The 25,233-nt window shown below is 42.7% G+C and overlaps 1 protein-coding gene across 1 annotated transcript in view; it reads left to right on the top strand.

The window, feature by feature from the left end:
- Positions 1–23,064, top strand: part of LOC308139061 (polypeptide N-acetylgalactosaminyltransferase 10-like) — a gene marked incomplete at both ends in the record, with an annotated part of 85,836 nt that extends 62,772 nt beyond the window's left edge. Inside the window, 6 exons of the mRNA XM_080508387.1 lie at positions 6,163–6,280; positions 16,773–16,880; positions 20,382–20,603; positions 22,032–22,148; positions 22,335–22,484; positions 22,900–23,064. Coding sequence (XP_080364513.1) covers positions 6,163–6,280; positions 16,773–16,880; positions 20,382–20,603; positions 22,032–22,148; positions 22,335–22,484; positions 22,900–23,064 — 880 coding nt within the window. The remainder of the gene's footprint in view (positions 1–6,162; positions 6,281–16,772; positions 16,881–20,381; positions 20,604–22,031; positions 22,149–22,334; positions 22,485–22,899) is intronic.
- Positions 23,065–25,233: the final 2,169 nt, after the last annotated feature.

Below are 25,233 nucleotides of genomic sequence, written 5' to 3'. Positions count from 1 at the left end.
TGAACAATAACAGTGGGAAAACACTGAACATCTGTCCACTGTAGTGGACAGATTATCAAGTTCGACTGTTATGACAGTGACTGTCAAAATAAAAGTACCAAGTCCCAAGAGAATATTGACTGGGAGTCATGACACCCCGGAGGAACTATTGCTCTGATTGTCTCTACTGAGCATGTGCAGAACAATAACTATAGCCGTGGTGCACATGTGCAGTAGCAGCGTTTACGCTGTTTACACCGAACTACAACCCGTTTCTGAAAAGTTGTATGTACGAAAACTCTTGTTTTCCCCCTACCCGTTTCCATGGAGATGGAGCCAGAGCTTTTTTTTGAAAAGTTCCACCTAGGGAAGCATTTTCAAAAAGTTGCATATGAAGTGGCACCATTGTCATGTAACGGTGGCCCAAAACATGACAAGTTTTGCGTTTTTCACTTATAAACATTGTTATGCAAACCTGGCCTCAGATGTCTAATCGTGATTGATTTCCAATATTTTAAGAAATTATAGTTTGTATTTATGAAAAAAAGAAATCTCGATTTTGCATCATTTTCAAGCTCAATCCCTGCACTGGCTGCCTGTGTGTCAAAGGATTTGCTTCAAAATCTTCCTTCTGGTTTATAAAGCTTTAAAAGGTCTCGGAACCAAATAATCTCAGATTGACTTGTAGTGTCTAGAACCTCCAGATTTCTGAGGTCCTCAGGAAGAGGTCCACTCAGTGTTCCTACTGTCAGAAGAAACAAGGTGAAGCAGCTTTTAGTTCCTACCTCCTCACCTGTGGAACAAACTTCCTGAACACCTCGACTGCTGACACACACACTTCTATTGAATCGGGACTTAAAACATTCTTATTTGCACAGGATTTTGAATAAACAATACATTTTACTCACTTTATTAAATTTAACTTAATAAATGTTTTATTTATTTATTCTTTAAAACTTTTATGCTTACATTTCTTTTAAAGCTTCTTATGTCTTTGCAAAGTGTTTTGTGTATTTCCTTAATTTATGTTATTTCTTTGTAAAGCATTGTGAATTGCCTTGTGTTTGAATGGTGCTCTATAAATACATTTGCCTTGCCTTGACTCATTTTCACCAATATTTTCAATGACTGTGTGGGATTATCACACACAGTCAGTGATAATCTTTTTGTGTGTCTGCTGTGTGATTCAAGTACAATAAAAGTGAAAAGCGGTTTGTAACATAACAAGATGGAACAAGAACACTGACACAATAAAAAAAAAAGTAAGTATGTTTGTGGGAAGGAGAACTGAAAGCAATTTGGCTGAATCTGAAGCAAATAACTTTGAGGACGGAGCACAATCAGAGCACCACCACTCCCCATCTAACAGCTTATTTAAAAGGAATGTTTGAAGTTCTCGACTCAAAGAACAGAAACACTCATTGGAAACATCAAAGGACTTTTTCTTTTTACTTCCAAACTTTCAGACTTGATTTCAGAGCATTTCTTTTTTCAGCTTGTACTTTTCTACACCTCTCAGTCAGATCATGCTGGGCTCTCCTCATTCTGAGGGTCACATTTGTTCCTGTTCCAACACAGCTGAATGGTTATCCAACTTTCTTCAGCGTTTCGTGAGGACACGTCCATTACGGAGCGCAGAAAAGACTGACCAAGGCTTGTGGCCGTCACATTACAAACTCTCTCTGACAACATTACTTTGAGGCTGCTATGGCAGCATGTCACATATCTCAGTCTCAGTGTTGTGTTGTGTCTGCTTCTCTCAAGAAAATTGTTTAAAAAATCTTTCTTTGAGATGATTTTGAAGCGTGAAAACAGGTTTTTTTGAACATAGGTCCCAGAGTGGGGACATTTTAAAACCCTGGCATGTGCCATTCAACCCTATGGGGTGTGGATGGCAAAGTCGGCAAAGACGATAATTTGTGGAAAAAAGATGACGTAGTCACCTCCTCTCTTAACGGACTTCAGGCTCCGGGGATTGGAGCCTATTGCGGGTCGGTTTTGGCCCACGTGCTTTATGTTTGACACCTCGGGTCCATGCAGAATAATGATGATGTCCTCATAAGAGCTGGGTGCCAGAGAGAAGCAAAGAACCTTCTGTAATGATTAACAGATTCATGTAATTGCTTTCTACCCTCGGAGCAGGAAAACTGTAGAACCCTGTTGTCACCATGGGGCTTGTATTTGTGCTCAGTACGCACGAGGCATGGACGTCCTGGAGAGCTTCTTCCTGCTGAGTCTCGCTGGCTGTCCTGTTTGCCTTTAATTGATCCTCCTCAGGGACGACTTCGGTGAGCTCAGGCTGCCTGCTGGCTCCCCGCCTCACATTTTACACTTTGACAACCTGCTAGTGTGAGCTGTGATGCTGTCTGCCATCATTCTACCACACCTCATCCAACGGGGTGTTAATAAGAAAACAGTGCGGACTGGTATTGACTTATTGTTAAAAATAAGGACCCATTTCCACGGTAACAATGCCAAAATGAAAACACAAAACTACCGTTGCGTTTTGGAGGACTGTTTATAAGACAGCGGTGCCCGGAGACTCTGAAAACTTTTTGAAAATGATCGGGCTGCTTCCTGAGTGAATAGAGCTGCTGCGAATAGTTGACGTAATTGACAGTTGTTAGTCGGTTCATCTTCACAAGATCTGTCCGTTTCTGGCATCCCATTTATTGTCAGTGTGAAATGCACCATGCTACATGTCGGGATGGCGTGTCGCCCCAGAGCTACCCACAGCTCATTTGCATGAAGTTGGATTTCGTCTATCTTATGCAAATGAGGTGTGGGGAGCGGAGAGCCGACACACCACGGAACTTTTGCAAAAGGTCAACGTTAACTGTCGTGGAACCAAAACAAGGATTAAAATTTTTTGTTCTTTCCTCAAATCTTTTGCTGTTATATTAATAAAAGAGAAAGTTTACGTCACAGCCGCCATTTTGATCCAGTTTGAACGCCAGTAGCACACATGAGTGCCGTGTTTGACCTATCAGGTGCAGTACATAACTTCGAGCTGTGCTACATGCTACATGCTACATGCTAAAGAGTTTCATGGTTCACACGCGGCGATGCCTCGTGCTGTTTAAAGTATGGCTCGTGTGTGTGTGTGTGTGTGTGTGTGTGTGTGTGTGTGTGTGTGTGTGTGTGTGTGTGTGTGTGTGTGTGTGTGTGTGTGTGTGTGTGTGCGCGCTGCACACAGTGCTGTCAAGTATAAAACAGTTTGCGCTTGAAGGAAAATCTCTTTTTATCCAGACACCATCCTGTGGTCCGCAACACGCCCACCAAGCATGAAAAAAAAAAAAAAAAAAGCTGATGTGGACACGTACCGAAATGAACACAAATAAAATAGCAGCAACTTGATGTTTTTTTATTTAGTTTAGATCAGGGGTCCTGCACAGTTTGCACGTCTCCCTGCTTCCACACAGCTGATTGCAATGAGCAGCTGGTTATCTGGCTTTGTGCTGAATGTGGTGATGAAGCATCAGGACATTCAGGGGAGGGAGACGTGGAAAACATCCAGGGCTGCGGCCCTCGAGGATCTGAGTTTGAGACCCCTGGTTTAGATTGTCCAATTAATTGAAAAAAATTGTTGAAAGATATACATTTAGTGGTGTAGCAGCTGTTAAAATTGTGTTGATTTTGGGCTGTAGTCGTCCTGGCTGGGGCCTGCTGAAATTGATAAGAACCGGGGCAAACCAGCTCACTCCTCCATTTTGATGTCCCGTGACTGGAAAAGCCCGGGCGGGGACAGGAGGAAGACCTTGGAGGAGATAGAGAAAAGGAGGCAGTAATTCTGAGCCGGGGGTCTTTTGCCATTTTCTTCCGCCGTATTCACTGGGGCCCGATTTTTGGTTCTGAGAAGCAAGATCCACCTGTGTGGTGAACGGCTCTTTGAACCCAGAAATATTTCTGTAAGTGTTTTATGTAGATTGCTAATAAAACTCATGTGTTGATTTCATTCTCAAGTTTCATGTTTGGTGGCTTCAACTCACTGTGGTTTCCCATTTTCCTTACACGGGGAGCGAGCTGTCCCTCCTCGGGGGAGCGGGCCCCCAAAAGGACACAGCACTGCAGCTGAAATGCTGCTACTGAGCATGTGCAGTAAATAGTTCTCCTGCACATGCTCAGTAGAGACAATCGGAACAATGTCTTAGTATCATGACATCATAAAAAATATCATGACTCCCATATTCATGTCCATATTCTCCGGGACTTGGTACTTTTATTTGGACAGTCACCATAAGAACCATCCAAATTGGTGGTCTGTCCTCTAGATTGTCCCGTCATTAATGTTTAGAGTCTGTGGTTCTCTGCTGTGTGTGCGTTTGTGGTTTCGGCCTGGCCTGCAAACTACATTGTTTTCAAAATGCAAAAACTTGAAAAGTTTTTATGTAAACGGAGCCCAATGCTACTTTCACGGGGGGGTCGTCTCCGTCAGGCGTGTGATGGAGAGAATCGGGGTTAACGATTGCACCAAGCCAGCGAAGTTCCTAACAAGAATTGTGACACGGACGTGTGTTTGTGCGTTTTCACCTGCTGCCCCAATTTTTCCGCCTCAGGTGTGCAACGATCATGCACAGCAGTCGCAGTGCCGCTAACAAGCGCGGCGCTCGGCTGCGTGGAGCTTGTCACGGCAGACAGGAGCCCCGGCCGCTTTGCAGTGGGTTAATTGGTTCTGCGCTGTGCGGAGCGTCTTCATTATCCGGGGAGGAACACCAGCACCAGAAATACATGCACTTTGACTCACTGCCTGCTTTCCTCTCTGTTGTTTCCGTCCTCTCGCTTTGTTTGCCAGAAAATGTGACACTCGTAGCTTGTTTTTCATATTTTTAATGGGTATTTCTCGAAGGATCTTTGAAGGTAGCTCGGAATGTGTGTTGTTCCTTCATGGAGGGGAGCAGTGGTGGAGTTTTGCTCATGTGAAGTTATTTACAGAGGTCTCAATAAGCCTCTTGTTTCTTACATGTTTTGCTGAATTTCCTTGTTTTTAGTACAGGTTTCAGGAGAAATTCCTATTGGTGCCTCAGTTGGTATATCAGGTCTATTTGCCTTCTTTTGTGCATCTTGTCACAGACTGTGTTTTTGGCAATTCTTTATTTATCACATTTATCTTTTTTTTTTTCAATTGTTCTATTGAATTCAAAAACAAAGTTTAAGCCTTGTTTACGCAATGTTTTCAGATGAAAGTGGGAAACTTTTGTTGCTTTTCGGGTTTCTGTTCACACGACAAGCCGCTCGCAGCCACTGAAAACACAACTTTTGGAAAACACTCTAAATCCGTCTCCATGGAAACCAGGGTAAAATGCAACTTTTCTGAAACGCTGCTACTGTCCATGAGCACCACAACCAGAGTAAATTGTTCTGCACATGTGCAACAAGGATTCATTTCTAGGAATGCATGTGGTGTGTGAGTCTGACAGCTCTAATAAAGCTCTATTGTCATCTGGATCACATGTGGAGACATTATGGAGCAATTTTAACTGCAATAGCATTTTTTTCTCTCCTTTTTTCTTTAGTTTTTCATTTTTTTTCCCCCATTTAATTTCTTTCCCTGTTTTCTTTTATTCCTTTTTCTTCTTTTTCCCTTTTCTTCATTGTTCTCCTTTCCACCCTCTTTTCTTTCTTTCTCAAAGCTCTTCGGGTTGTTTGACCTTTTTTAGCCATTATTTCAAATCAATGTGAATACAAATAATTTTAAAAAAATGTTCCTTTTCATGACATACTGAAAGCTTCAGGGAGCCACTGCAGAGCGGCTGATGAGCCACATGTGGCTGCAGAGGTGCCGGTTGTAGAGCCCTGCTCCAGACTCAACAGATGTTTTTAACGAAGAAAACTCTTCCAACAAACTTTGAGTTCATCCACTAAAGAGTTTCAACAAAACAGGAAATAACTTGTCTCAACTTGCCTTTTCTTTTTTGGTGGAGGCCTTACAAATATGCATGACTGACACATAAGGTGTGTAAATATCTGTGTGGCAGGAGTAACTTTAAATACCGAAGGTGTTTGATGTGTGAAGACGGTCCAGGTTCTTCAGTGTGGCTCGCCGTGTCTTTACTGCTCGCAACGTTGATAGAGATTTCTAAATGGTGAAGGTGGAATGGGTTGCCACATTGAAGGTTTTCAGGAAATCTTTTGCATTGAATCCCCTTTGTGTGCTGATTGCTTGCGTTGTCTTGTGTCCTGCAGGTCTCCAGTGATGGCCGGCGGACTGTTCGCCGTGGACAGGAAGTGGTTCTGGGAGCTGGGGGGATACGACACCGGTCTGGAGATCTGGGGGGGAGAACAGTACGAGATCTCCTTCAAGGTAAACAGTCCAAATTATACAATGCAGGTTGGAATTCTAGTGTGTGTGTGTGTGTGTGTGTGTGTGTGTGTGTGTGTGTGTGTGTGTGTGTGTGTGTGTGTGTGTGTGTGTGTGTGTGTGTGTGTGTGTCTCTCTCTTTCTCTCACAATGGGTGTTACTGTCTCCATGTCTCTCATGTGTGTATTACAGTATATTATTGCCCCCAGTGTTGTCGCAGCTACTTTAAAAAAATAATCAGATTACTGATTACTAGTTACTCCTTTAAAAAGTAACCTAGTTACTTTTTACCAATTACTTGTTTTTAAAAGTAACTGAGGTAGATTGCAAAGTGCTATTTTAGTTACTTTCAGCAGCTGCTGACAACACCCCTCATCAACTGAACATAAACATTACAACCTGTTTTGCCAAAACCTCTGCTGATCCCGGCCTCCTGCACCATGTTTATACATGTTTAACCTTTGACCTTTGTTCTTTGTTCTATTTATATCTGACTCATTTGTTTTATTGTCACATTTTTACAATTACTACTATTTATTTACCCAGAAGATATAGTTGTAGTCTGTTGTTGCACTATTTATTTGCACTGCCTGCTCTACGCGACTTCATTTGGTTCCAATTGTTTTGTGTCGCCTGAAACGCACGGCGAGAGTGAGTTGACCTGTGATTGGCTGAGAGTGGAGAAGGGGGCGGGTCAGGTGAGCGTGCAGTGTCTGCATGCGCTGTGTGGGTCTGTGTCAGTTTGGAGGAGAAGGGAGGAGCGTCTGGTTCTGTTTAATCATGAAGTGGCTTTGCAGACAAGAAACTCGTCTTGCGGGACTCTACAATAGATGCAGTGACTTGGACAAGTAACTTTAATCTGATTACTGGTTTGGAAATAGTAACGTATTAGATTACTAGTTATTGAAAAAGTGGTCATATGAGAGTAACGCGTTACTAATTAACACGTTACCGGCATCACTGATTGCTATCTGCTCAATATCTATCTATCTTGCTATCTGTGAGGCTGGGTTGGTGCGCCGCAATAACGAGAATAAAGACGCGGTTCCACGGCGCTTTCTGTCGCAGGGCGGGACGGGTTTTCGCGTGGCCCCACTGAAAAGCTGTGGATGGTACGGAAAGAACCCCCAACCGCCAGCTACGTTTTTCCCACACCCCTCCGTTGAGGTACCGAGCACCGAGTACCGGGTCTGTGAGGAGGAGTGCTGATTGGTAGATACGATCGTCACTCTCGACTTACCTGCAATATTTAATTATGTTATCGGCCGTAACACTCCGTTGTTGTTTACATGGGTCACTTTGTGGTCACTGGTGGTTTTGTTAACTGGGTTTATTGAAATGTCGATGCGACACAACATCACGGTCTTTTCACGAGGTGTACCGCGGTGTTGTGTCGCTCCTCTCAGGAACAGCAGGAGGAGCTTCAGCAGGAGCTGGACGCTGCTGTTCACAATGACAAAGTTCAACCTGAGTCACAAGACGGCCGCTTCAGTGTTCTTCGCTGGACGTCTGCAAGTCGTCCACAACCCCGCCTACATTTTTACCGTACTTCCTGTTGTGGGACGGCGTGACATTGGTTGGTCCTTGGTGCGCTTTGCCACGTCCTGTGCGGTGCGCGCGTGTGTGTGTGTGTGTGTGTACACACAATGACAAAAGTTCTGCTGCTGCAGTTTTTTTTACCACTCAGCTAAAAATACCGGTCCAGAACTGCTGTGGAGGTTATTCAAGTTTCTTTCCATATTATATACATCAGAAAGGGACATATGTGTCTTCTGTTTACAACTCTACAGCTCAATATCAGAAACTCCATTATGTCAGCAAAGTAGAAATAGAAGTAGAATGTTTTCAAGTGAAAAAGCCGGGATTTCCTTGTGCTTTGTGTGACTGTTTACACAACATGGGTGCTTGGGAGGGCTCCCAAGGTGGAACTTTTCTCAAATGCTTTGACTCTGCCGTCGTGTAAACAGAGGAAAAGCTTCGTCCCTGTGAAGACGGTGGAAGCGCCGTTGTAAATGGTTAGGCCGTTTGTTCTTCTCACATGAATTCTCCCAAATGAGAAATGGGAATTTCCCAATTTTAAATTTTAAGTATCTATTAATGCACAAACAGCGATGAAACTGAATGAGTCACGACTCAACATATGTCTTGAACCATGAAAGTTTCAGCCACCAAAACTTTTATTGCACGTTTCCACTGCAACGATTTCACATGTAAAAGCAAACTTTTTGTCGTGTTTTGGGCGTCCATTTCCACGACAACGGTGCCTGGAGCCACTGAAAACTAAACTTTTGAAAATGGCTCCCAAGGTGGAACTTCGCCCGTCACAATGCGACTTTTTTAAAACATTTGCGTTTGTGTACTTGAGCTGTAGTAACTAGTTCTTCTGTACAAACTCAGTAGATAAACAATAAGAGCAATGTTTCCTCCGTGGTGTCATGACTCCAAGTCTATATTCTCCTGGACTTGCTACCTTTATTTTGACACTCACCATGATAACAATTCAACTTGGTCGTCTGTCCAGCGTATTGTTCTCTGCTGCATGTGCGTGTGGTTTCATGACAAAAACGAACAGTTGTGGCCAAATGTGCTAACTCCATGGGATTTCCTGCTTTTTCCGTGGAAATGGGCAGTGTGAATGCAAAACCTTCTGAACAGAAGCATTTTCACCGAAACGTGTACACCGAGCCTCAGTTATTTAAAAGTGCCTGGTGACAACTGATGCTGAAAGTCGTGGGCAGGACAAAAAGAGACAGACATTTTGAAAAGCCCACTGAAATCTCATTCAGTTGTTTTCATTCATGATAGTCATGACGTTACACCAAACACAGAAACATGCAGCCCTGGTTTGGTCTGGACTGAAATCAAAGTAAAAACTAAAGCTCCTGAACTCCTCTAAAGCCGGACCACCCAGTGATGCAGATGTATAATTCCACCTGAAGTATCATACGTCTGTTTTCATTCCGTCGAGCAAAAAGTGATAATTTCATATATTCAAAGTCGATGAAAAACGCTCGTCCATGACCTCCGGGCTTCGGAGAGACGCTCTTATGTTTTTCAAGATTTTCATCTCATTGAAGTAATTAGTGAGATAATATCCCCAGACCAAGGTTATTATTTTGGCCCCAGATTATCACGCTATTAAATTCTGCTATCACCGCATGTCTTGCTGTACCACTTAAGTTGACTGCGTGCGCTCAGATATTCAATTTGGTTTCCTTTTTATTAAGATCCCCATTAGCTGATACAGTACAGACAGCCAGTCTCCTGAGGTGAGGAGATTAACAGGCTCTGGTACTAATCCTTACAACCAAACTGCTGCTCCCTCCGACAGGCGGGTCTGCTGCCATGTGAAACGCAATCGCAGTTAATCTGAAGCTCCGTCCTGGTGACGCTGGCGTGGGAACGGCAGGCGTTTCCTGCTCGCACAGTCAGATAACATCAGACCTGCAGACTCACAGAGCAAAGAGGGCACATACGAACTGATTTTCTGGCCAAGAAGGTCGTGCAACGCATGAGACTGACGGAGGAGTTTGTATATTTCTGCAGCCAAACTTCCCAGCTGCATGTTGCAGAAACGGAGTGTGAAATATTAACGGCCTTGATTTGATCCAGAATGTCTAACAGCATCACATCTACTTGTGTTACTATGGAAACATTTCAATATTCAAGAAAACACAGGTTTGAGCTTTGACACGACAAGATTTTAGTCTTTGTTTGTCTTTCGCCAACATTTTGAAAACGACCACAGAAACACTGATAATGTAGTCCGTATGTTGGACCACAAGTTGGTGTTGGTGTTTCTTGTAGTAATGAAACCACACACACACACACACACACACACAGCAGAGAACAATGACTAGTGTACAAATGACCAAGTTGGAGTGTTAATACGGTGACTGTCAAAATAAAATTACCAAATGCCCGGAGAATATGGTCACCACGAAGGAAACATTAGTCTGATTGACTCTACTGAGCATGTGCAGAAGAACTATTTACTATGGCTGTGGTGCACATGACCAGTGGCAACGTTTCTGGAAACTCTTGTTTCATCAGAACGTTACATTTTCAATGACCAGCCACCCGTTCTTGTGTAAATGGACCAAAAAAATACAACAAACGTTTTCTGTTTTCACTTGAAAACGTGATGGAAACAGGGCATTATTACAGTACAAGGGTAAAAGGCAGTTGAAGTCAGCTGAGGCGTCATGCGGCATCAGAGTGTTGAAGAGTTTGCAGAGACGCAGTCATAGTGATGAGGGAAAGAATTCACCGTTTACTACAAGTTCTGGGTGGAAAATGGGTGAAGATGATCAGACACTCAGGTGAAACACATCAGGGCAGGGAGCAGCAATCAGACATGAGGAGGAGAACTCAAGGACCATGCAACTAGAGACAACATCAGACTTGACAAGACAGACCATGTGCACTGTGACTTATTCATGATTGTAGTCGTCAGACCAAATTTCTTAGTAAACAATCCAAATGGCAATTTCCTATACGCCCATTACTCATTCTGGCCATTACTAATCATTACGTGTTCATGATGTTTTTCACTCTTGCATCAATTTATTTTGATCTACTTAAAGCTGTCAACAATAAAAAGCCATTAACTTTCATTTCTTTCATGGATAAAGAAGGTAGCAGCCAAGAAAAACACATTAAAAACATAATAAGCGATCAAAAGTGCATGAAAATGGTTGGACCTCCCGGGGACTGGTGGATTGGAGAGCCGTGTGTCTCTGAGCTGCTCCAGACGCAGAAATAATCAAACTTTCATGGACACAGTCTGCTGGGACTGGCTCCACCCACACACTACTCTCAGTTTAATGCATTGCTATAAAAGATGGATACAGCTGAAGAAAAAAATGGTTTGGATTAAAATTATATTATGAATACTTTGCCTGAGCAAACTTCATAAAATATAATATAATTGACAATAATAATAATAATAATAATAATACATTTATTTATATAGCACTTTTCAGAACCAAATATTGCACAAAGTGCTTTACAGTAAAAACACAAACAGAAAGTGAGGCGAGACAGGAAAGCAATCAAAGAGACGGGTAGGTGGTCATCAAAAAAATAGAGAATTATAGACAGAAATTATTATTGTTATTATTATTATTGCCGACAAAACACCACTGGCGTAGGTGGCCTTGGGAGAGAGCATGTAGAAAGATAAAAGGGGCAACATTTATTAAAAATGGAGGCTTCAATTAAAAGAGAGTCTGTAAAAGTGGGTTTTTAAAAGAGATTTAAAAGAAGTTACTGATTCTGAGAGCCTTATCTCCTCTGGAAGGTCGTTCCAAAGTGGAGGGGCGCCGCCCTGGTGGAGAAGCACGGTCACCCTTAGATTTAAGTTTTGACTTTGAGATGACTGGTAGGGATCCACCTGAGGATCTAAGGCTGTGAGCAGGCTTGTACTGGGTCACCAGGTCAGTAATATAACTGGGCGCCAGACCATGAAGAGCTTTAAAAAGTAATTAGCTTTGTCGAAATTCAAAATCTAAAACAGACAGGGATCCATTGGAGGGAAGCCAGTACAGGTGTGATGTGTTGTCACCTGTTAAAACCAGTAAGAAGCCTGGCTGCTGCATTTTGGACCAGTTGGAGGCGATGGAGGAGTTTTGAAGGGACACCAGATAGGAGGGAGTTGCAGTCTTCAAGGCGGGTGAAGATGACGCACTGAATTAATTTTTTACCAAATCTGGTCGAGAAAGCATTGGCTTCAATTTGGAGATCAGTCGGATTTGGAGGAAACAGGACCAGATAACCTTTTTGATGTTGGAGACAAAACTGAGGTCAGGCTCAAATAACGTCAGTTTACACATAAACGGAACAAACAAAACAATGTTGCAGTGCCATAGTCATGTAAAAAGAGTCTTGGAAATGTGTAAACGGGGCCTAATAGCAATGCAGATGATGGAAAAATCATGAATTTGGAAAAATTGTCCTTTGGAGCATGGTCTTAAATTCTATCCGATTTGCCATGCACACATCCAAGATAGCCACCAAAATGGGCTTACTGAATGGACTTTTCTCATAGAAAGGCTTACATTTACTCAATTGTACTCACAATTACATTTACAACTACGCTAATTCTGGTCATAATATGTCAGCTTTCCATCATGATGACATTGAGGCTTAAATAGGAACATGAGAATTCAAGATAGTGGACATTTTTTCCAAGATGGCTGCCAAGAAACACGAAAGCGAAATAAACTCCTTCACACACAGAACCTCTGCATGTTACCCTCACCCTCTGTATGTTTAGCCCACAAGCCAATGTCGTTTACTGTGTGTGTGGCAGTCACCGTGCACAAGCAACTTCTTTGAGCTGCAGATGAGAGCTGACCTGATGGCAAGGACCAGTGCCAGCAGCTCATCTAGAGGATGTGGCAGACTGCTGACACAAATGTGCTGGTATACCACCAAGCCCATGCCCCCCAAGCACTTGTATATACTAGTATACTACCTACATGTGACCAATTTGAAGAGTCATATGATGCAGTGCGCAAAATTGCTACAAAGGTCAATTCCAGTGCATTTCAAGTGCCAAAACCGATTCTATATACATAATATACAGTATAATCTATATTCAAGTGAATGGCTGAATTTACATTTCTACTGGTCTCCATGATGGCCATCTTGCAAAATGGCAGCCATCTTGCATTTTCAAGTGGCAAATTGGATAGAATTAGTAGCTATTCAAATCTCTACCACTGTGTCAAATTTGGCACTTGTGTCACAATTTGCTCGATTTGGGCGTATATTTGATGTTATACGATCCACTATAAATAATAGCTATACTGATGACATCATAAGAAAAGCTCACAGGATGATAAGATCAACTCGAAAATTCCGGCGGAAATGTTATTGTGCCTGCCACCTGCCGCCCCCTGCTGCCGAGCGAGGCCGTGGCGGGGTCAAAAGTACGAGGAAACCATGTCATTAGCTAGTGATTCTCGATCGCAGCGCCACCACGAGGCCACCCTCCAAATTTCAGCTAATTTGAACAAACCTGTTAGCATTTGATGCTAACAGCTGCGATTTACGTACGCGGAAACCATGTCATTAGCTAGATCAATAAGCTTTCAGGCAGTTAGGTTTTTCTAACATATTTCTGACATTGTTTAACACCATTGAAACATGTTAAAAGTATGTTTTGCCTTAAAAAGAACAGTGTACATCGTTTACTGTTATTGTGCTCACTTGTCTACCTGAAGTGAATCAGATGACCAAAACTGTGAAAATCCAACTGTGTGCACTGAGGTTTTATTTATTCTTGAACACCAATTGAGGCAATTGAACTTTTTGTTGCTCTTTGAGTTCTGTCTTGCAGCATCATGTTTTATTCATGCAGCCAGAGTGAATTCTGTAGTTTCTCATCGGCCTCGCGATCTGAGCCGGTTCACTGCCGGTGGAGCTTTTCTGCGGCTGAACTGACGAGTGCGATGTTAACACGGGGCCGTGACACCTCTGTGGTCCTGACTTTTAGATGCTGGCTTCAGGTTTATAGAGACATTTAAAGCTTTGCGCCAAGGTACACGTTTTTTTTTACTTAATGCTACAAATGGCAGCCGACAAAAATGAAGCGTTTCATTTCGCTTTAGTTTCTTTCAGATATTTGAAATATTTAGCTTGTGTTGCCCACCAGATTGTCAGAATGGTATTTTAAATACAAGAACACGGTGCTGAAATAATTTAAAGTGAATCCATTATTAATTTAGAATGAGACTATTTCTCCCTCAGAGTTAAAAACACTGAAAGACAATTTCCGAGGAAGATTGAATGAAATGTGTTTTATATCTAAAAGATTTAAATGACGTGAAAACCACTCAATTTGTCATCATCCCGGCGTTATTGTACATTCACATTATCCTTTCACATCAAGTTTCCTTCTTCAGGGTACAAAGTTAAGTTTTCTATCGCCAGAGTTCTGGGATTAGACTAGTTTTACAGTTAAACTGGGTTAAGTTCAGTCTGAGGGATTAAAGTTACAATTCTCATGAGGACTCGGTTTAATGTGGAGTCACAGAGTCAGTCACTAAATGATCAGATAAAGTCACTTGGAGTTTGGACTATGAATGCTTGGTAACCACTGGAACGCTTTTCCCCCTCAAGGAAATAGATTTAGAAAATATGTTTTGTGGTCACTTTATGGTAAGAGTTAGGTCAAGTTCATGTTTAGGTTATGTTTGGGGCTATTATTACATTAATTTCTGGCTGAGGCTAAGTTTAGAGTTACAGTTTGCTTAAGTTCAGGATTATGGTTTGGTTTAGTTCAGATTTGGGTTTAATTCAGAGACAGGGTTAGGTTAAGTTCAGCGTTAGGCTTGGGTTAAGATCAGGATTAAGGTAAATTAATGGTTGGGGGTTAGGTTAAGTCCAGAGCGAGGTTACGTTCGGGGTTAGAATAGCCTCAGTATTATGGTAAATTTCAGTTCAAGATTATTTCAGGGTTACTTTTCAGGGTCGGAGCATTTTCTATGGAGTTAGTGGAAGCCACGCCCCCACACCAGAACCGGGCAAAAGTTTGAACCTGAAAAAATATGATCTGAAAGTTTAGAAAGTGGAAACAAAATGGGAAACTTGAAAACAGAATTTGAATGTGAAAAAAACAAGATCTTAATCTGAAAACATCAAATCGGCAACTGAAAAAAATAACACCTGCATTTAAAAAAAAATGTGTTTAAGACTGGAAAATGAAAATAAAGGATTTTATCAAAAGAATTTCAGAGCTGAAACAAAATTATATGTAAAGTGAAAAAACACTTTTTTAAAAAAAATTTGTACAGTGTTTTTAATTTTTCAAAATTGAAGATCAAACCTTGAGCATTCAGTTTCTAATTTTTTTTATTTTTTTTTTAAACACATTTTTCTTTCAAATGAACAAATATTTTGGCCTGGATCTAGCTCCATAGTTTTCATTCCCTCTGAGTGCAATTGTCCTTTAAATCACCACAGACAACTCAACATATTTTTCCGTTTTCACTTGAAAACTTTGTTGCGTAAATGGAGGGAGAATGCAGACTCCAAACCAAAGGAGTGTTTTGTTTCAATCAGAGAGTAAAATGTGTGTTTTTATGTTCCGTTGCTTCCATCGAGTGTGCTCCTGTCACTTCCTGCCTCTGAACCGACAGACAGTGTAAATAAACCATGCTCACCACAGACTCCACTCATTCATTCCTCGGCTGCTTTCATGTTTTAATCCAGCTTTTCATTTCCACACTTTCCCTTCTCCCATTGTCTCTCAAAACAAAGCCCTCCTTTTAAAAAGGGCTATCTTTAAGTCTTCCTTTCTCCTTCCTCCTCCTCGTAGGATTCTTTCTCTCTTTCTCCAGTAAGAGAATTGAATGAGGAGCCGCTGCTGGACGACTGTTGTGTCAGACAGAAATGAAAGGAGGGTGAAGTGCTCAAAGAGACATTCAGTTCCCTGTTGTCGTTACATTAAGGTGCTGAAAACACATGAAAACCTTTGAATGGTTTGAAAATGTGTTCCAAGGAGGCTCCATGTGTTGCTTTTCTGAAAATTATTCCTATTGTATTTTCCCTCGTAACACAAGTCCAGCTAAAAGCCTCTCAAATTGATTAATTTGGTTTATCTGCTTCTTCATGAGACGACATAGTGGTACAGTGGTCAGCTTGACACTGTCACCTCAAGAGAACCCCGGATGGATGGATGGATGGATGGATGGATGGATGGATGGATGGATGGATGGATGAATTTTGTAAACAGTAGCATTTTGTGAACTGGATGTCAACACATTATATGCACCATGTTATATTAGTATTTTTATTTACTTATCCACTTGTATTATGTATATATGTATGTATGTATGTATGTATTTGGACAATATTAGTCCATTTTCTCTTGTATCTGGTTCTTGTAGATTTTTTTCCCCTTGATATTGTTACTGATACTGAGTATGTTTTTTTAAAATATATATACAGTTAACCTGTATTCATAATCTATTTAATCGTAGTAGTTTAAGAAAAATGATATTTTGTTATTTCTTGTTCTCTTTTCTCTCACAATTCACACCGGGTTTTTTTTTTTCTTTTTTTAATATGTGATTCTCATATTTAAAATAACTGTTTTGACATTTTGGTCTTTTGGTTGAGTTCACAGTTTTCTTCTCGGTGTTTTATTGTATTACATCACATTTAATACATTTCACTCACCTTTTACTCACTTGTTTGGGGTGTTTCATTCATATATAAGATTTAAACACCTGCGTGGCCCTGTGTGTGTGTGTGTGTGTGTGTGTGTGTGTGTGTATATATATATATATATGTGTGTGTGCGTTTACATTCATGTACTTTGTTTTCAGCATGTACATGAAGTACTTAACTTTTAACTGTCTCAATACTTGAATGAATACAAAGCCTGACTGAGCTTACATCTTCCTTCAACAGCCGTTTCTCTTTGTCTTACAGTCTTAAAGCGAATGAAGTCTTGTATGATGAAGGTGTCCGTCCCTCTCTATAGGTGTGGATGTGTGGTGGACGGATGGAGGACATCCCTTGCTCCAGGGTAGGACACATCTATCGGAAGTACGTCCCCTACAAGGTCCCCGGTGGGATCAGCCTGGCGAAGGTAATCCTTCATACTCGGAGCCTCGATGGTTTGTGACAAAATGCAACACAGCAGATCAGTCAGAGTCTCTGTTTGCTGCTGTGGGAGAATAATAGAGGTTCGTATCAGGGTGAAGTCGTCATGGCGCCTGTGTTGTACCTGAGATGGACGGCACAGAACTTTAATCTGACGCCTTCATCAGACTGATCGACGTTCCAATCAAACCACGCTGGATTTATGTGGGATGTTTAACTTCTTAACCATCACAGTCGTAACTCTGTTATGCTCTAGAGTTTCAGGAGCACAAGTGAAAACACAAAATTTCCGCTGTGTTTTTTCTAAAATACAGCTACTGCACATGCTCCACGGCCATATGTAGTGATCCTGCACATGCTCAGTAGATGAACAAAAAGAACTTGGTAGTTTTATAGTTGCCAGTCACCGTAATAAAAAATCCAACTTGGTCTTCTGTCAATGCAAAGTCTGTTTACTCCCATTACATTACATCATAACATAAACAACTAACAACAGCTCTGAAGCTGTATCAGTGATACAAAAACTCAAAACAATGCGATTTTCATTTGAATGGTCCTCCATAAAGCACATACGGAGCCTTAAGAAAAAACCTCTACGTTACAAAGTATCTGTTATAAACACACTAAATGCAGTTCAACACACCCCATGGACAAACATCGAAAGAGAGGAGAGACGCCACCCGGTGAGTTGCAGTCGGACCTGTTCCCAGCACGTTGGCCTCCGGCAGGGCTGTCCTTTGTCACTGGTTCTGTTCATCACCTGCATGGAGGGAATCTCTCGGCACAGCCGGGGGCCGGAGGGGGTTTGCTTTGGGGACCACAGGATCTCCTCTCTGCTATTTGCGGATGATGTGGTTCTGTTGGCCCCATCAAGCCTGGACCTTCAGCGTGCACTTGCGCGGTTCGCAGCCGAGTGTGAAGCAGCTGGGATGAGGATCAGCACCTCTAAATCCGAGGCCATGGTTCTCGACCGGAAAAAGGTGGCTTGCCCCCTTTAGGTCGGTGGAGTGTCCTTGTCCCAGGTGGAGGAGTTCAAGTATCTTGGGGTCTTGTTCACGAGTGGGGGAAAGATGGAGCGTGAGATCGACAGGCGGATCGGTGCAGCATCTGCAGTTATGCAGACGTTGTATCGGTCCGTCGTGGTGAAGAAGGAGCTGAGCCAAAAAGCGAAGCTCTCGATTTACCAGTCAATCTTCGTTCCTACCCTCACCTATGGTCATGAACTATGGGTCATGACCGAAAGAACGAGGTCCCTAGTGGCTGGGCGCACCCTTAGAGATAGGGTGAGGAGCTCAGTCACCCTTAGAGATACGGGGAGGAGCTCAGTCACCCTTAGAGACAGGGTGAGGAGCTCAGTCACCCTTAGAGATAGGGTGAGGAGCTCAGTCACCAGGGAGGAGCTCGGAGTAGAGCCGCTGCTCCTCCACATCGAGAGGAGCCAGCTGAGGAGGCTCAGGCATCTATTTCGGATGGACGCCTCCCCAGGGAGGTGTTCCGGGCATGTCCCTCCGGTAGGAGGCCTCGGGGCAGACCCAGGACACGCTGGAGGGACTATGTCTCTCTATGGCCTGGGAACGCCTTGGGGTGCCACCAGAAGAGCTGGAGGAAGTGTCTGGGGTGAGGGAAGTCTGGGCAACTCTGCTCAGACTGCTGCCTCCGCGACCCGGCCCCGGATAAAGCGGTAGACAATGGATGGATGGATGGATAAACATTTGTCCTAATGAAGTACAGAAACAGTCCCTCTGTGTACATTTTACTAACTGGTGTAACACCCTGGAAAACGCTGCTGAGCACTTTGGTGGAATAATTCTGTCGATCAGGACGTCACGGAGGACGAGGGAGACTTTGTTCTGTTTGAACTCATCTTTTTTCACAACAACCTACTTTTTAAATTCATTTGTTTGTATTGATTTGATCTTTTTTTTGAGGAGCTTTTCAGCAGTTTTTTTTTTTTTTTTTTTTTTTTTATGTGTTGTAAAAAAAAAAAATTAGGACTGGTTTGAAGAACTGATTTGAGAGTGTGTTGTGCTTGTTCCACACAGTGGCACAAAAAACAGCACTTTTGTGTCAGTAATGCTCTGGAATGTGTTCAAATGTGAAAAGCAGAAAATGTTCTGAAGCAAGACTCTGGGAAAAGCAGCTGGAAAATACACGCACACACACACACATACACACACACACACACACACACACACACACACACACACACACACACACACACACACACACACACACACACACACACACACACACACACACACACACTCACACACACAATGTGAAACTGTAAAACCTAAAACAATTTGACATAAACACTCTGTTCACATGTGTGGAGGACGGGCACAGTGTGACTGAGTCTTCAAGTGGGGCAGAACAACAAATGGCAGCTTTTTGTTTTCTTTTAAAGCTCATCTCTCCTCCCAATGTGGAGAATCACTTTATAGTCGACTCAGCATCAGTAAACAAAAAGGCCCCCAAGTGAAAGGCAGCTTCACGCGGTATAAATGTTCGCGGCTTGCAGCCGTCACAGGTGCTTCTGTAAAGACTGAGCTGAAGTTTCTTTGTTTTGTTTTCTACGTACACAGCACGGGAAACAATCCGAAAGCGTTAAATCAAGGAAGGTGGATTCATTATGCATGGCTGCACCACAGCCTGGAACTTGGCTCAGTGTATGACCAAAGGTTCCAGGCTTCAGCTTCACTTTTTAGTTGTTTATATATTTATTCATAGTTGTTATTTTGGTCTGGGCCTCAGTGGAATAATGATGTCCCTGAATGGACTCGAACTGAGCAGATGGAGTGAAGACGTTCACATAAAAGCACCGACAATGAACTCACTGGTGGTCCTGCACAAAATCTCATTAGTCTTTCTTTATCAGCTGAGTTCTTTTTTTCTTTATTTCCAACTCTCTTTCATCTTTTTTCTTTTTCTACTGATGTAGAACTATATCTGAGGCTGAATCACCGATGTAACAAGGTCAAACTCAACACAAGTTAGTCTCAGGAGAAACTTTTCATAGTGACTTAATGTCGTCCAGTGGTCCCGCAATGTTTTTGCTTGACCACTAGAAACACAAGCACGAACCACAAACAGCTCATTTTCATCTTGAGTGGGCCAACCCGGAAAAATAGTGTCATATTATCCCTTGAATATAAGTTTTTTTCACAGAAAACCAAACAATTTCTACAGAAAATGACTGAGATTTCAATGTAAAGACAATTTTAACGACGCAAAATGCAGTGAAATGTCCACAACACCTTTCCTATAGCTGTTCCATTATGGGTGTTTTTACAAACTCACCCTGACCGCACCACTTTGAGGCTAATGCTCGTTGGCTAGCTTTCACTGATATCTCAGCTCAGGTCTCACTGTTGTGTTGTGTCGCTACTCAATTGCTTGGTGGTTTGATGGAAGGATTGAAGCTCCTTGTGGGCCTGATGTTTGACAAGCCTTTGTTAAATCCTTTTATCTTTCCTTTCTTTTCCAGAACCTGAAGCGTGTGGCCGAAGTCTGGATGGACGAGTACGCCGAATATGTCTACCAGCGCCGGCCGGAGTACCGCCACCTGTCGGCCGGAGACATGACGGCACAGAAGGAGTTGAGGAACCGACTCAACTGTAAGAACTTCAAGTGGTTCATGAGCGAGGTGGCCTGGGACCTACCCAAACACTACCCACCGGTGGAGCCCCCTGCTGCCGCCTGGGGAGAGGTGACTACTACAGACCCCTGGCTACGTTCACACTACAGGAAAGAGTAATCTGAATGAATTCGATTCAATTTTATTTCTATAGAACCCAAAAAAAAATTCAAACACAGTCATTTAAAGGCACTTTTACAGAGAAAAACATGATTCCACATGAGCAAGTAAAAGAGACAGTGGAGTCTCTTAACAGGAAGAAACTTGCAGAACTCGACTCAGACGAGGAGATTGTCTGGTTGTGTTGAGGGGGAAGAAGGAGAGACAAGGATAGCATAGAAATAGAACAACAAGCAAACAGACATAAATCCACTGGTTGGTTGCTCGATCCGTCTGTTGATTTTTTGGTTCATTGATTTCTTTGGTCGATTCATCGGTTGGTTGGCTGCTTTGTTAGTTGATTCATTGGTTGGTTGGTTGATTTGTTGGCTGGCTTATTTCATTACACAACGTGCCTAGCTGGAACAGTGTATTGAGACATATTGTTCTTCCACATGCTGGAGATGCTTCGGTTTAATTTTGAATGCATCTTGTCATTCCCACACGTCAATTATCTACCATCTGTCAGGATTATGCAGAAGGGACCCAAATGCAGACTCAGGAAGTTCCGTAAAAACCAGGTTTATTGAAACAAAGTCCAAGAGACATGAAGAAACCGCAGGGACACAGGAGCAACACGTAGACAAGGCACACATGTTTACAAGAGGCGAGACATGTTGACCAGGCGATCCGACAAAGACGACACAGGGAGAGGGTTTAAATGCACAGGGAAGGGGTGGACACAGGTGGAACCCAATGATGGGAGCACACAGAGGGAGAAGATCATTGGTTCATTGGAAACACGAGGTGAGACACTCAAGGGCAGACACAGAGACCTGACACCATCGTCTCACAAATACATGCTTACAACTTTTACATAATGTGTTAAAAAAAAATAAACAGGACTTATATAATTAAAAACTGTCTGCCAAGAAATGTGGTAACAAAGAAAAAAATCCACATTTTCTCACGTCTGTGCTCAGAAAATGTATATCAAACAAAGACTTTGAGCTTAATATGAACTATGGCGAGCACACTGAGGTGGAGAAAGTGATAGAACAATCGTAGGGGTTGACAAAAGGCATGACACAGTGATGAAACATGTTTGCAATAACAGGATTTTGGCTCAGCTGTAACTCCCATCAGGGCAGCCCGAGTCCACACTTCCAGGTACCAAACATGCCTTGGGGCTTTTACAAAGGGAGTGCAGAAAAATGAAATAGTAATCGTAATCATGGTAATTTAAAATAAATGTGTTGTTGGAGAAAAGGAGCAGCTCAGAAATCCATCCTGGGATAAAAGAAAACGATGACTGTGCCCTCCCCGGAGCAGTTACGCACCGTGATTGTTTTCCACTCCATGAATGGTTTTTTTGTGCGTTTGTGTGTTTTTGTCATGTAGATACGAAACGTGGGCAGCGGGATGTGCATGGAGATCAAACACTTTGTGTCTGGGAGCCCCATCCGCCTGGAGAGCTGCGTGAAAGGGAGGGGGGAGGTGGCCTGGAGCCACGGACAGGTGAGGCGCCTTTATTACACTTCCAGCCAAAACGGCTGGGGAGGGTTTCATTTCCAGTCCTCGAAGCTCGGAGCTGCTGGTCTTCCTGGACAACAGTCTTGTTGTGGCAGGACATCTCTCTGTTGAAATCTTGATTACACTGCAAAGCGGTGAAAACAATCTGAGCTGAGACTTTGCTCCATGCAGGTGTTGACGTTCGGGTGGAGGGAGGACATCCGGGTGGGCGACCCCATGCACACCAGGAAGGTGTGCTTCGACGCCGTGTCCCACAGCAGCCCCGTCACGCTGTACGACTGTCACGGCATGAAGGGGAACCAGCTGTGGCGCTACAGGAAGGTACGTGGAAAGAAAGAGAGCTGCAAAACAGGGATCGCTCTCAACTCATCCTATTTCACAGCCACAAAAACATACGGGAGGCTAATTAGTGATGCTAATGTTTTCCAGGAAGCTGAAATGGATAAACATGTTGCAATAGATGCAACAGGAACTGTGAATGAACTCAGTAAATTAGATATTTATTCATCAAAGTCTCACATATTTGTGTGCGTACATGTGTATACCAGTTTTAAATCACTTTATGAGGTCCTTGACATGACAGCACACTTCATTTGTTAAACCTGGACTTCCTTGTGGGAACCAGATGTGTGAACTTTACAACATTTTCTGGGTTAAATGGAAAAGATTTATTTTACAATCAGTGTGTGTGTGTGTGTGTGTGTGCGTGTGTGTGTGTGTTGCCTCGTCCCTGCAGGATACGAGCCTGTACCACCCCGTCAGTAACAGCTGTATCGACAGCAGTCCAAGCGAGCGGCGGGTCTTCATGAACAGATGCGACTCCGCCTCCCTCAGCCAGCAGTGGCTGTTCGAGAGGACCAACGACACCGTGCTGGAGCTCTTCAACCGGGGCAACAACTGAGGCCACTGCGCGGCAAGGTGAAGCGTCTTCCAAGGAAAACGATCGCGCGCCAGTGATCCTCTTTGTTCAGGTGAGCGACGCTGCAGCGATATGTAATCATGTGTACAGATTCAAACGGTTTGGAAAATGGTTCAATGGTCGAAACAGGATGTCTAACTTTCTCCCCAAAACTGCTCTTGACACAATTTTCCTCCTACATTACGTTTAATCCTGTGTGGTTATCCAGTGTAGTCCATGACACAAAACCCTTTTCAAGCACCATCCTAAATGCACAACTTGAAATATTTGTCAACAAATCTGCTTAAGTTATTGGTATTGCCATCAACATATCTGAATTCTTTCAAGGAAATGTAAATAAAGTGTGATTCTAAATCAGTCAGGTTACATTTACATGACAGTGTTTCAGGTGAAAACACATTGTCTTTGTGTTGTCGTTTGAGAAAATGTTTGCGTTTACATGCCAATATTTTGAAAACTACATCTGTTTCCATAGAAATGATGTAGGTCGCATGCCAGGCCACTAGTTGCTTATGTTGGTTGTGTTTGTAATGAAACCAAACACACAGGCGTGTGGAGAACAAGCCGCTATAAACATTAACAATGGGAGAACACAAGCATTCTAGTGGAAGTTGGGTTGTTATTGCAGTGATTGTCAAAATAAAACTACCAAGAACATGGACTGGGAGCCATGACATCCTGGAGGCAAACGTCGTACTTGGACTGAATAGGGATTGATTTCAGTTTACTATATGAAAACTGCATTTTTAAACGTCGTTAAAGATCAGGTACACTCTCATGTGCTGTGATGTTTCATAATTCATGGTGCGATTGGTCATGCCTGGTTGAGTTGACCGGCCAGACGACTTGCTCGGCTCTGTGGAACGTGAGCTAACGACGCTAAGTGGCTGTGCGATGTACGCAGGGTTTGTCCCAGAAGTTTGCTGCAAGCTGTTAACGTCGCCTCCGTCTCACTTGTGCTCAGATAAGACTGGAAGCTACGGGTGAACAACACGGCTTCACAAACATTCCCCGCGGCGCGGCAGTGATCCGGTGCGACGGCTGACGGCTGCAGAAGCCAGTCGGCGCTCACGCAGCAACATCCAGAATCCAATCGTACAGCGCACACTTCTGATGGGGAAGAAGGTGGGAAAGGGAGAAAAAAAAACTGTGTGCCATTGAACTCTCAAGCTTATCTACTGAAATTCTGTGAGTTAAAAAGTCTCCTCCTGTCTGCAGGGTGTGAGGAGCACGGTGGAACCTGAGCGCCCTGCGGAAAACCCTGAAACGCGGAGCTTTTTAGAGACTGAAATCTGGATCACAAAGAACTTTAACAAGACTGAAATCTGCAAAGACGTGCCTTTCTTTCAGACACAGACTCTGCTGGACTTAATGGATGATCTATTCAATCTCACCTTATTTTTCTATTGTTGCCATGTTTCTATTCGCAGTGAGAAAACACTTTTTTTTCCCCAACAGAGGATAAATGAATCGATGAACTACTGATGGAGAAAAGAGGAGTCTTTTTTTTTTTTTTTTTTTTTTCAAAGGAACAGATTCTTGTACAGATTCATATTGGATTATTGGAATATTTTTTTTCCCTACGGCATAATAAAGATATGTCCCTTGAGATGGTTTTGTGAAGTTCTATTCACTGCTTTCATATGATCATCCAAGAAAAATTCTCAAAAGCTCGAGGTAAGTATTTGTATCCAGTTAATAAGACATGCAAGTGAAAACTCATTTGAAACAACAAAGTGACAAGTGTCTAATGAAGAAAATATATTACCAATTGTCGGATGCAATAAATGATTTACAGTGATGGCAACTTCCTGCGGATTGCCGCTCATTTAAAATTCAAATGAGTCATTTTTGTGAAACGACTAAATCCATTGAAAAATCAAAGAAAAGGTTAGATTATCATTGAATCATATTGAAACCAAATGTTCCACTACTGTCTCAACAACAGGAAATGGATTGTGTCTTGTATAAAGAATTGGCAAATACATCAGTGATTGGCTGCAATTTTCAACCAATGAGAATGCCAATTTCATTTCACTGTGAGGCAGATTGCTAGCTTGAAGATTCTTAGAAATATTTTCCACTGGTATAAGCAGTTTTTAACACGAGACCAAGACGTATCATGTCTGATGATAACAAAGATGTCAAGAA

Source organism: Blennius ocellaris (assembly GCF_963422515.1).
Source record: "Blennius ocellaris genome assembly, chromosome: 14".
Lineage (NCBI taxonomy): Eukaryota > Metazoa > Chordata > Actinopteri > Blenniiformes > Blenniidae > Blennius > Blennius ocellaris.
The sequence above is the reverse complement of the archived record's forward strand: the minus strand, read 5'-3'. Positions and strand labels throughout refer to the sequence as shown.